Source organism: Petromyzon marinus, chromosome 35, assembly GCF_048934315.1.
Source record: "Petromyzon marinus isolate PM22_M1 ecotype Great Lakes invasive population chromosome 35, UKy_Petmar_22M1.pri1.0, whole genome shotgun sequence".
NCBI classification, from domain to species: Eukaryota; Metazoa; Chordata; class Hyperoartia; order Petromyzontiformes; family Petromyzontidae; genus Petromyzon; species Petromyzon marinus.
In genome coordinates, this window is record NC_133701.1 from 3,786,617 (window position 1) to 3,800,240 (window position 13,624).

The following is a 13,624-nucleotide window of genomic DNA, read 5'->3' on the forward strand; positions in this document are numbered from 1 at the left end:
CGCACCTGTGACCCCACCGCCTCGCGCGAGTGCAGAGGCTGGCGGTGGCGGTGGTGACGCGAAAGCTCAAGTCGTCTGGGAGGCTCAACCGGAGACGCGCGGTGAGCCTGCAGGCCCCTCCCTCTACTAAACAGCCCCGCCCACTTTTTGCATAGACACGCCCACTGAACTCACTAGCACGCCCTTCTACCCGGCGAGTGTGTTCGCTCTCTCTGGCGTCGACCCCCTTTCACCGACTGCTTGCTCATCAGGCTCGGCCTGCTTCCCTGGCAACCACGACTCGGGTAGGCCGCTCACCCCTTGCTCCCCCCCCCACCCCCCTGCGCCTGTATCGCGAGCCGAGCACGAGGCCACAGACGATTTTTAAACCGTGACGAACATCTCGGGGGCCCAGCCTCGCCGAGGGCCCGCCGGCAGAACGTCGCGGCTAAACGGCGACGAGCGGCGGCCTCACCGTGTCGAAGTGCGTGCGCTGGTGCTTGGCGCGGTCGCTGGAGTTGCTGAAGGCCTTGTGGCAGCCGTGCTGCTGGCACAGGTAGGGCCGCTCGCCCGTGTGGCTTCGCAGGTGGATCTTGAGGTTCTCCAGCCGGGAGAACGCTTTGCTGCAGCCCTCAAACTGACAGAGACACAGACCACGCCACAACACCGGCATGTAAAGCCTTTTAACAGACTGGTGGAGCAAAGTGCTGTTCGCGAACATCGAAATGGAGGGTGACACGCAGACGAGTGCCTTGAGTGACCAGCACAATTCCCGGCTGTTTTTGTCTCCCCAAGGCTGATGTTTATATATCGTGCCAGGTACTCTTTTTCAGATCACCGATATTAACCGTGAGCTGGAATCTTTTTTTTTTTAGGGGGCCTGGGAAAAAAAGAGTGCAGTGGGCTAACCACTACACGACCGCTCCCTTGAACTGACGCACGCTAACGGGCACCCAGGAATTAATACCAACATGAGTTGATGACCCAGAAAAACCTCCAGCAGGCCCATCACATCTAGTAGCCAATTCGCTGTGGTCGTGACTACCAGTCAGATGCCTCTGACTCCAGTCACCCACAATAATAATATTCTTAAAAAAACAGCTGATTGGCCTACGTTTTGAAGGGATACCAAGGTTAAAACAAGCACAAACTTAACATGAATCGCGTTAAATCACGGTGAATATTTCGAAGTGCGGTCTGACGAGACAAATAAGTTTTGAAAAAACCCCATACACATCAGAGGAATAGAAGCAAGACAACATAATTTGACATGTGCACACAAATGTAATTTGAGAACGAGCCTATGGCTTAAATGCAAATCCTATCGTGTATTTGGAAATGAGAAGGGGTGCCATTGCTGTGTTTGAAAGATGAAATCCCGGGCATAAACATTGCATTCAGAGACCAGAACCCGCACGGCACCATTCTTTATCTCCCCCCTCACCCCCTTCTCTCCGTGCCTCTCACACAACCAACCCCCTTGCACCGTCTTCCTGTGAAGTCACGGAGAGCCTTTGCTTTCTCAAAGAGGCAAACCCTCGCCCTTGCTGCGTTTCACCTGTCCTCTCCTAAAACCCCTTTCACGTGCACGTCTCCCCGGCGCATTATCTTGAGACAATGGTTGCATTAAAGGCGCTTTACTCATCCAAATAATAAAATAATGTAATGACCTTTGGCAGTCCACTGCTGAATGAAGGCCTAAACTAAAACTAAACAATGTTTTTAAACCAGGTAAGGCCCACTGAGCTACCTATAATGATCCTTTACTAATGTATTTCAGCCAAATACTCTCAACAAACATTTGTAAATGCGGAGGGAAAACCCCGCAGGAACCCGGAGAAAAATCCACGCGACCATGGGGTGAGAGAGACACGCAAACTCCAAATATACAACAGCAGGCGTCAGGGGTCGGGATCGAACTCGGGGACTCCTGCACACCAGGGCGAGATCGTTAACATGTTGCCACCGCTGTATTCTCTCCACGCTGTGCCATTGATTCACCACCAGACTTCGCTTCCGCTGCTCGGTGAGGATTTGTGAACAGGGGAGGCCCAGAGCCGTTTTTCGATATCACTCGCCACTGATGTCAGTGGCATCAGTGGCAAGTTTGTAATAATTGTGTTATATTGTAGATACGATTTACTCTGCATGTGCTTGCTGAAGTCTTGCAAATAGTCATGCTTTTGTGAATGCACACTCGTGATGTGGCATGCGTGCACATGGAATGGTTCCAATGCAGGATAAATGTATGTATGTCGAAATTCTTTCGCACCGTACGTAGCCAACAGTGCTAATCGGAGGTGTGGGAGAAGGACAACAAGCTAAACACACAGAGCAGTTCTAAAGAAATTAGTTTTCAATCGAGATTGAAAAGTCCATGGCTCCAGTGGCTTCTCACCCACACCCCCACATCCACCCCAACCCACACCCCACATCCACCCCAACCCACACCCCGCATCCACCCCAACCCACACCCCACATCCACCCCAACCCACACCCCACATCCACCCCAACCCACACCCCACATCCACCCCAACCCACACCCCAAAACCACCCCAACCCATACCCCACATCCACCCCAACCCACACCCCACATCCACCCCAACCCACACCCCAAAACCACCCAAACCCATACCCCACATCCACCCCAACCTACACCCCACATCCACCCCAACCCACACCCCACATCCACCCCAACCCACACCCCAAAACCACCCCAACCCATACCCCACATCCACCCCAACCTACACCCCACATCCACCCCAACCCATACCCCACATCCACCCCAACCCACACCCCACATCCACTCCAACCCACACCCCACATCTACTCCAACCCACACCCCAAAACCACCCCAACCCACACCCCACATCCACCCCAACCCACACCCCACATCCACCCCAAACCACACCCCACATCCACCCCAACCCACACCCCACGTCCACCTAAACTCTGCCCCACCGCTTTCTGAATATCCAGGCGCCCCAGTCCTCCAGCGTGCACCCATGCGGTGTATACCATCAGGTGGTGTGTATACCATCACGAGGTGTGTATACCATCACATGGTGTGTATACCATCACGTGGTGTGTATACCCACGCTCTGGGTTTACCATCACGTGGTGGGTATACCATCACGCGGTGTGTATACCATCACGTGGTGTGTATACCCACGCTCTGAGCATACCATCACGTGGTGCGTATACCATCATGCGGTGTGTATACCATCACGCGGTGTGTATACCATCACGCGGTGTGTATACCATCACGCGGTGCGTATACCATCACGCGGTGCGTATACCATCACGCGGTGTGTATACCATCACGTGGTGTGTATACCATCACGTGGTGTGTATACCATCACGTGGTGTGTATACCCACGCTCTGGGTATACCATCACGCGAAGCAGTGCGGAGCTTTTGTGCGAGCGGTGCAAAGTTTTCGACCGAGATCGGTCCTGAAACAAAACATTTATTTTTAAATTACAAGTGGCTGTTATAAAGTGTGTAAGAAAGAAAAAGAAAATATTTGCCACATGTGAGAGGGCGTTCGAGCGCTTTAAATGAACAAAGCGTCCAAAAGCACGTGTACGGCAGGGTGCGAGGAGCCAAAAATACCAAATATTAATGACCCACTATATTCTCACGCTCTTTGAAATAGAGATGTTTATGACCATTGCGCAACTTAAGTTCAAAGTTATTTTAAAGCCTCTCGATAAGTTAATTTATATAAAAAAGCATATATATATACCACGCAGCCATAAAAAAAAATCTTTCCACGCAATCCTCCAGTGCATCGTTCTGGAAGAAAATCTCTTTAACAAATTGCCTGCAATATGAGAAGAGAGTTTAAGATCATAACACGGTGAGCTTGGAGTTTTATTTTACAAAAATAATATACGTCGGAGTGTAATTCTTTTTTTTTCATGCGCACAGTCATTTGCCCAGGGGGTTGGTTTTGGTACGAGATTCATTTAAACTTATTTTAGTCGAATAGCCACACAACCAGCAAATGGGGGGGGGGGCTTTAATTCAGTATTGGGTTGACAAATTGGCTGCAATTTTTTTCTTTAATTCTGATAGAGTATATAGAAACAAAAATCTATGTTCGGCCAGACTTTAGCGGTGCAAGGCACCACCAAAGTGAATTCGTCCTGTCACATTTTTGTGTGGAGGGGGGGCGGGGGGGCACTGGGGGATTCCGTGGGGGGCACAGTCGCTCGCTGATGGCCAAGATTAGGATCCTGCGGGTCCACTCTCTCGAGAGATTTAACACAGAGGGCCCCAAGGACAGACGCTTGACAGACAATTAATTTAACTGAAAAAAAATGGTTTTTTTGTTGTTGTTGAAAAAAAGTACCACATTGAGCGATTCAGCAATCCCCTCTTCGGCGCTTCCACCCCCCCTCCCCCCGCGTGTGAAAACGTGAAGATTGGCAAGCATCATATTTTGATATGTGCGGAGCATTTAAAAGCTCTGCGAGGTCATGGCTCGAACTTGTTTTTCTCGTTTGTCAGCTGGTGGAACGGTCTGCGCTGCAGACAGCACAAAAGCACATTCATGGCGGCATGGCTCTATATTGTCACAATCGCACGGCTGCAATGCCACGTTTGATTATTTTTCGTATCAAGGATAATAACTATGGGTTTAGATTGAACAATTAAAAAAACGCAAGTGAGATTAAATAAAAGCTAACCAATAAAACACATTTTCATTGTTGTGATGAACCAATCATCCCTTTGGGGTTTATGAAAAGAGTACTGCTTTGTGTAAAGTCAACTCAGTTGGTGGGATTTGAGGACTTAATAGAATGATATTTCACACAAGTGTTCCAGTGAGATTTGGGACATAATTGAGGCAAGCAGGCTGACCTACGCGAGCCCAGATGATCCTCACAGGACAATGGATTTAAACAATTAATCTTCCTTTCCGGCCCATCGCTAAGCTTAACCAAGATAATTATTATCAAACGTGAAAACTCCGGAGCAGCTTGACATAGGGCGAGGAGTCCCCCCCCTGCCCTTGGCTCCACAACGACCACAGAGCAGCGAACGCCTCTCAGAAATCAACTCGCACAGCTAAGCACATCGCCTGCCACATGGGTGGGCAGTTTTTCAGGTTTGCCATCAAAGAGTGGGCTCCTTTCGCCCTCCCCCCTCCGCTAAATATGATGAGATGTGAACTCCCTCACCTGGTATCCATAGGTTCGAAACCCGACCCCGACGATGCATTATATATTTGGAGTTTGCATGCCTCTCTCCCCGTGATAGTTGTGTGGATTTTTCTTCGTGTCCTCCATTTTTAGAATCACCGTGCGTTCATACTATTTGGCTGTTATACATTTCCACGTGATAAGCCACTGAGTTGAGCTATTATTTGTTGCGAGGTCGCTTCTGTAAAATAGCTATATGGCTCAGTGGGCCTTACCTGGTAAAATAAAAAAAAACTAATAGTTTAGTTTCCCACGCCGTTCAACAAATCCCCTGGATCAGGCGTGAGTGGTTTAAGTGAGAAGGACACCCGGCCAAGTTTTGAGTTTCCTTTGTATTTCTCGTTTTTTTTGTTATCATCATCATCATCCCACACCCATTGGCCAATCCAGCCTGCATTACGTGGTTTTGCAGTAAATTGTAGATCAAGAACGACCGCCCTCTTGCCTTGATGCAAATGAACGCTAAGCCGTTAACGACTCGCCAACTTCCCGAGTTGATGAATTGTCGCGCAGCAATTATGGAATCGCTTGTGATGTTTACCATCGCGGTGCGCCGAAGTGACTCTTGCGGCTGCAGAGGCAACGTGAACCGATTCAACTCAACATTCATGTAAATTACATTTTATGCAAAAGCCCTCTGAGGTGCCTTACTCGTGTGAAGTGCGCGATTTAAATAAGATTTCTTGGTTGAACATGTATATGCATCTAAAGCAATTGATTCTCACACACAGCAAATTTGGTGCATGTATCACGAGCGTAACGCTCGATTTGAATTTGACGTCTCGACGTGCCGCCGCTACACCTCCACCCACCGTGCACTTGTTGGGCTTCTCCCCCGAGTGGACGCGCATGTGTATGAGCAGCTTGTAGCGCGCGTTGAAGGGCCGGTAGCGCCTGGGGCAGCCGGTCCAGAAGCAGGTGAAGTCGTCGCTGCCCTTGCGCTGGTCCACGTGGGCCCTCTCGATGTGCCGCACCAGCTCCTCGCGCCGCCCGTGCTGCGACGCCGCGCAGTCCATCCACCGGCAGCGGAACTCCACCTCGTCCGGCTCCAGCGGCGCCGCCGCCTCGGCCCCGGGGGCGCCGGCCTCCGGGTCCCCTCCGCCGGCGCCCGCGGGAGCGCCGGCGGGACCGCGGTGAGCGCCGTACGGCGGCGGCGGCGTGAGCGGGCAGGCGTCCGGGTAGCCGTTGCTCGGCGGCTCCCGCTTGAAGGCGGCGCAGCGCCCTCGGCGCGCCGCCGCGCCGACCGCGGCCTCCCACGAGTAGTGGCGCTCGTCGTCGAGCGACGAGCGATCGTCGGCGCGGCCGGCCAGCTCCGCGTGGCGCTGTCCGCCGGGGGGCGAGGGGCCCCCGGCCCTGGCGCGTAGGTGGTGCCCGTAGACGCCGGCCTGAAGCGAGACGCACGAGGGGGCGGCCCGGGCGCCGGCGCCGATGTACGCCGCGAGAGACGTGGGCGAGGTGCGGACGACGGCGTCGATGTCGATGTCGCCAGGGAACGCTTGCGGCATGGAGTGCGGCGTGGAGAGCGGCGTGGAGTGCGGCGCGGAGAGCGGCGCGGAGTGCGGCGCGGAGTGCGGCGCGCGCTTGCGGTGGCGGTCGAGGCGCCCGGCCCGCGCCGTCGCCGGGTCGCCGAACGGGTAGCGGCAGGCACCAGGGGCGGGCGCCGGCTCGCTGCCGCGGCCGTGCGTCTGGTCGCCGTCGCAGGCGCCGGCGGGCGACGGGGAGATGGTGCCGTAGCCGCCCGGCAGTGGCCACTCCTGCTTCAGAGCCGCGGTTTGGCTGTCGGCCAGGCCGGGGCCGATGGACGTGGTGGACTCGTGGGAAATAAGCGATCTGCTAGGAAGAGGAGTTGATAAAAACACAATGCCGATTTGAGCGCCGCGAGTTGCTCGCCCTTACTAGCACAACAGGAAATTATTCAGTTTAGTGCGATTTAAATCAACCGTTCGTGTAAAGCCAGGTTAATTCGATTTTTTTTCTATAAATGTAAAAAAAAATTATTATGAAGATGATGAAACCAAGCTGGTTTATTCTGAATGTTCTGTAAAAAAATCATCTACAGTAATTTATCAAGCCACTGCTGAATGAAGGCTTCCCTATCCAATCAGTCATGGAGGCTTGTTCACCATACTTCACCACACTAGCCACTGCGGTATGGTAAAGGGGGTGGGGGCACGCAGCAATGGTAGTTGTGGCTAAGCGTGACGCTCCAGGATACCGAGTCCATCGTGCAGAGTGGTAAAGACTTCCCCGCCACTCCCTCAGAGACCATGTTAGTATCTCGCACTTCCCCAGGCCCCACACGTTGACAGCGACATCGCAATTCCGCACGACTCCTCCTGCCCTGAATGCGGTGGTGGCCAGTTGCCTCACCTTGCGTCGGGATGAATCGCCGAGGGGGGCCCCTGGTGCATTCCGAGGAAGTGGGGGCGGCAGCCGGCGTCTGTCGCCGGGTACCCCCCCGGTGCGGCGTGCACGGTCGGTTCGAGCCGGCGAGGGGCCGGGGGTCCCTGTGCCACCGCCGCCGCAGCCGCTGCCGCGCGGTGCCGTGCAATCGCGACGCACTGCAGCGCATAGCCGTTGCTTCCTGCGAAGACGCGGGGGCGGTGATGGTGGGAGGTGGGTGACAGTGGGATGGTGGTGGTGGTGGTGGTAACGGTGAAAGGTGGTGGTAACGGTGAAAGGTGGTGGTGACGTTGGGAGGTGGTGGTGATGGTGGAAAGAGGAGGTGGTGGCGGTGGTGGTGATTGCAGCCCAGGATGAGGTGCGGTGGTTAAGATGGTGTAGCAGGAGAAAACAACAGGGATTAAAAGAAAGTTATTCCAACAATGCTTCGTAACGTGACCAACACAACCTTTGTGCCATTTTCTAGAAAATTAAGCCAAAGTGCAGATAATTATTTACTAAACGTGCCGTTGGCACAATTTGCCAACAATCGCTGCGCTCTACTTGAGTCGGTGTTTACTCTGCAGAAAGGGAGAAGTGACTCCAATCGGGATTTTTGCGTGCAAAGAAGTTCGCACTAAAATAAGTCGCAGAGGAGGTCTGCTTTGTAGGACTCGCGATGGCCACGTTCGAGCGCTGAGTCAGCGTCGCTGTGATCCTAAGCTCAAGCCGAGATGACCATCTGCGATCCAACTCGGCTCGTGTGTGTGTGTGCAGTGAGTTTTGCGGTCTCGTTCTGTTTGCCGGTGACTTTGGAGGAAAAGACAAAAAAACCCCACCCATAATGTGACATTTGAATTTTCTGTCAATTCATTCGACCCCGGTTCAAATGGTGAAAAGTATAAATACGAAAATGGACACACAGCAAATAGCTCTTTGTAGTGCATGATGAAGTGTCGCCGAGTGACGGGCGAGGGAGACATAGCAGAGATACAGCGGCGTGAGCTGTAGTTGCATTTAAACGTGTTTTAAATCCACATTGAGTCATTTTGTGAATTTTTGCTTGATTGAAGTTTTGAAACACGGCAGAACGAATTCTTTGGCCGTAGCTGATCATTGTTTCAACAAAGCGGGTTCTCATGATATTGTTTTCTCCGATACCAAAGTACTCTGCAAACCTCCCGGATACTACCAAATATTTGTCCATGAAGCCATCCAGATATGCAAACATAGACATAACTTCAACCGAGAGGATGGTTTTAAATTAAGCAATCATTGGAAAGATGTCATCAACCAAGTCAAACGTTAACTGCCTTATAATTGTACAGCCATATCCATTTCTTCCAGTTTTTTTTTCTACTCCCAGCCTGATACACCACCATCACTCGTCGGGCAGGCACTGCACTCGTGCACAAACTCCCCTAACCTGACATCACAAAAGAATATAGATGGTTATCTATCGGCTTAACTCATACTAATCCAGTGGACCATCGTGCACACTGCTTGCCACAGGCTCAACGCCGACCCCTTGACCCCCCCCCCCCCCTAACACCCTATATAAACACGTTGCCTCGTAATAACTCTCCTCAGACGCCTCGGTATTTTTGCTGGAGCAGTCAACACCTAATGACGGTTGCTTGTGTTGCTTCCGAAACGTCGTGATTTGATTAAATTTGATTTGTCTTTATCGTAATTTATTTTTTCACCTGCTACGTGACTTTACCGAAAAAACCAATGAGTATGGATCCTTGCAGTCACGAAAACTTCAAATCTAGAATGGTTAAGTGGTGTCACCTTCCAGGGGATTTTTCTGGCATAACATGTCACTCCTGACTGGAAGACCTGGAAGGGCTGGTCTGGGTCTCATGATAACACGACCCCTGTCGGCACACAAATGGGATTCGGATGACAAATACAAAAAAAATGCAATACAACAAAATAAAAACTAATGCTCGTCAGAGATATTCATGCTGGTGGTATTGCGTGATCATCATAAACCATGGTCAAGACATCGCTGGATGAAGAGCACCACCACCTCTTATGATCCAGCTCTGTAATACCCCATACATAGCCTGCACGTGGAACTAATTTAATCGCTCCATCTCCTCCGTGTGCATCCTCTCGGCCACGATCCATTCCCTGGCAGCCTCATCCGCGTCCGAAATCCGCGCCGTCTCTTCGGAGCGGCTTCGTTCCCCGTCGCCTGCGCCCCGTCACTAACCGCCGGCTCCATGGTGGTACCGCACTGACACCGTGCCCTCGGGGCTCCCCGTCTCGACAGAGCCCCCCCCCCCAGGGGAGGCGAGGCGTGACGCGTTGTGCCCCCTGCTACGCGCTCTTGCCTCAATGCTGCCCCCACCCCACAACAACCCCCGTGCTGCTAACGAACGCTGGGGTCTACCGCCGAACGCTCCAGCCTTTGCGTTGTTCTTGTTGTTGCCACCACATTTTTGTTCACGTTTTTGTTGTTGTTGCGAAAGTGCTTACTGCAGGAGGAATGAGCGGCCACCCTCGCGCGCTTACGGGTTCAAGTTCGCTATAAGTGTGACATTAATGATGTGTCGCACGACACAAATGACACATAGGAATAGGTTTTACCCTTTTAACTTGCACAAAAACTAACACCTTTTATTCAAGGCATCATGTTTGCAATAACCACAACACAAGCAGTCAAAATGCAAACAAAAAAAGGACAACTCTGATAATAATATGCATTGTCCTTGAATTTGATTGGTCCACACCCGAGACGTCTCAACTCTGCACCAATCAAATTCAAGGACAGTGCATATTATTATCAGAGTTGTCTTTTTTGTTTGCATTTTGACTGCTTGTGTTGTGGTTATTGCAAACATGATGCCTTGAATAAAGGTGTCAGTTTTTGTGCCAGTTACAACAGTAAAACCTATTCCTATATCTTGTTACTGGCAAAGGAGGTCTCATAATACAAATGACACATCTTTAATGATTTCCCACACCTTTGATTAGCACGGTGGGCCATGCATGGTACGATAGAAACTCGCCATACATACACATATAAGCTTAATACGTTCAACATGCACCGCAAAGTGGTTTTCATTGCATTCATGTTTATTCGCGTCTTCAATGAACTCATTTTCCGCCTTATTTTTAAATTCAGTCATTTTCCGCCTGATTTTCCACTCGGCGATCAATGCAAATGCGGCCGTCGCTTCTTCCTACATCATCATCATCGTCGTCGTTGACGACAGAAGCCAGAGGTGACTGAACTTCTCAACTCTGTCGGTTCGACAGATGCACCCATGGCAAGGCACGCAATGATGCCCTCGCTAAATAAAGACAATTTAACGATGCGTTTGTTGTTGCTGCTGCTGTAAGAAATTATTATTATTATTTGACCGTTGCCATGCCGGCTCTGGCCGATCTACAAAAGCTAAACGACTTGTGGATAGCAGCAACATGACGTCTTAATACAAGTGGGAGGCTTGGCCGCAGAGAATGAAACAGGGCAGGGCCGATTCCGAGCCCACCAAAAAGAAAGCACTGGGCGATCGCGAAACTCTCCTCCCCCCACCCCCGGCCTTTTACAATGCACTTTACGATTTTACGCGGACGCCGGATGCTCAAAAAGGAACGCTCATTAAGTGTCGCGATCATTCGCGGTGGGGGGGATTTAGAAAGGGGCGCAAACCCGCACACGAGGCAGGCAGCGATGCTCAACTAAACCTCGCGTAAACATAACAAGGTCGTCGCCTCGCGTCCGCGTCGCTGAGATACTGCGCTTTAAGAGACGGCGCGGTTGTAGAAGGTTAGCGTTGTAACGGAGCGTGGATTAATCATTCGTTTATTTTCAAAAGTGGTACCGTTCGTTGAGAGCTCATAAAGGCCCGGACATGTAAACATGTATCTGGTGGGGGGGGAGGCATATTCTCGCATTGCAGATGCCGGAGATGTATGTACGCATATTGGAATTCTTTCGCACCGTACGTAGCCAACCGTGCTAATCGGAGGCGCGAAACAGACATTAGGCATAGCTGGGAATTGAACCCTGGTTGAAAGCGCGATGCACTAAAAGCGTACGCGGCGTGCACCACAACGCAGCGTGCGGCAACTCAACCCGTGCGAGGTTGAACTTGAACTGAACCTGAACTTCTTTTGCACCGTACGTAGCCAACCGTGCTCATCAGAGCGTGCGAGGTGATCGCCACGACAGTTGCCCACTGTCAGCGGAGTGCACTGGACACTGCTCTCACTCCCATCCCTCGTCGCCAGCATCACCCACACCAGCTGTACCCACAACAGCAGCACACACAACAGCAGCACACACACCAGCTGCACACACACCAGCAGCACACACACCAGCAGCACACACACCAGCTGCGTACACACCAGCTGCACACACACCAGCTGCACACACACCAGCTGCACACACACCAGCTGCACACACACCAGCTGCACACACACCAGCTGCACACACACCAGCTGCACACACACCAGCTGCCCTAGCCGAGACACGAACACTGTGGGCGTTGCGTGCGTTCGCCGCTTGTCGTACGTGCGTACATTCAGAGCACACGCGTGCAGAGTCACCACGTACTCCCCTCCACCCTGTACCGCTCTAGGCGTACCTACCCCTACAGCCTGTACCACGATAGTCATGCTCCTTTGTATGCACGTTGAACTTTTTTCGCACCGTACGTGGCCAACCGTGCAACTTGGAGGTGCGGGCGGCGTGGGGGGGGGGGCGAGAACAACAAAACTAAACAAGAAGCATATTCTTAGCTCTTTCGGTAAAGTCACGTTGAAGGGAAACGTTTCGAAACGTCGTGAGATTTTTTGTTATTGTTTTATATATATTTTATTATTTTATTGTTTCCCTTCAACGTGACTTTACCGAAAGAGCTAAGAATATGAATTATTGCAGTCACGAAAGCTTTAAATCAAAATTTAAACAAGAAGCAGTTCTAAACAAATTCGTTTTCCAGTCTAGATTTAAAAGCGGAATAGCTCCAAGTGGCTTCCTTGTTGCGGAGGTCCACGGCTCTCAGCCAGCGGCCGCCCTGATTAACACTGCAGGGGTATCGTATGAAACAAAATTCTCGGCGTCTGCTTCACAGGGCACGTTAAAGATGCCGCGAGGTCATTTGTAGCAAATGTCCATTGTGTGTCCGTGTCATGGTCCAAATTTGCCAACCTTCGTTTTATTTTTAAAATTGCACCGCAGATTACTCAATTTGGATCACGCACGGCGACGGTCACCCGCTTCTTGTGAACACTCAGCAGGACCCTCTTGAGCCATAATAATGAGACTTCGGCCGAGGCTTCGTTGGGTGAAAGGAGGTTAACAAAAACCTGTCCTCGTGCGCCATTTAGTTCCTGGCGGAAGCCCTCCGTTGGCGAAGGGTGGAACCGTGTCCTAATAATACCTCTTGCCCAGGGCATGATATTAGCAGCTGTCACTAGTTATTATAGCTCGCGGTGCTTAATACGGTCATTACTTCTAATTAGCGAGATGCATCCATGATGCACCAGGGTGACGTAAACTGCAACGTATAAATAAAACGCTCGCTGTGTTTTTTTGTTGTTGCTGGGATTTTTTTTTTAAAACAACCAAAAAATATCCTGCTACGTTTCCCCTACCCCCCCCCCCCCCCTACTGCGGCCACGGATTTAAACGTCGTCGCCGCCGCCGCCGCCGTTCCGCCTGAGCCCTGCTCCGAGCCGGGTTTTCTCGGCAGCCTCGTGCCGCTTCCCGTTGTTGTTTTGTTGTTCCCCCCTCCCCCTCCTCCTCCCTCCCCCCGTGCGTCACCCCGCCAGCACCATGGTGGCACCGTGATCCCGTCCTCCCGTGTTTATTCCCAGCTGTCCCCCCAGATGTGTGTTTTTTTTTTGTGATGGTAGAGGGTCGAGGTGAGTGGGAGGGGGTTGCAGCCGCCCCTGCTGTTGAGCGCTTTAAGCAGGGAGCTTTTAGTGCATCGCGCGATGGGCCAGCGGTTCAATTCCGCGCCATTGCCTCGATGCCAATGGGAAGCGATGATTGCGTTGGTAACGATGGGTCTCCGCTAAGTCGATTTGGT

General features: G+C 51.7%; 1 protein-coding gene across 2 annotated transcripts in view; it reads right to left on the reverse strand.

Annotated features, from left to right (window-relative positions):
• The window catches only part of LOC116948872 (zinc finger protein GLIS3-like), a 72,112-nt gene that overhangs the window by 24,764 nt on the left and 33,724 nt on the right, over positions 1 to 13,624 (reverse strand). The window contains exons 3-5 of one of the 2 annotated variants that reach the window (XM_032966067.2): positions 7,560 to 7,773; positions 6,002 to 7,022; positions 455 to 616 (exon numbers count right to left, since the gene is read on the reverse strand). In XM_032966067.2, coding sequence (XP_032821958.2) covers positions 455 to 616; positions 6,002 to 7,022; positions 7,560 to 7,773 — 1,397 coding nt within the window. The remainder of the gene's footprint in view (positions 1 to 454; positions 617 to 6,001; positions 7,023 to 7,559; positions 7,774 to 13,624) is intronic. The other variant, XM_032966068.2, reaches the window with a different exon arrangement.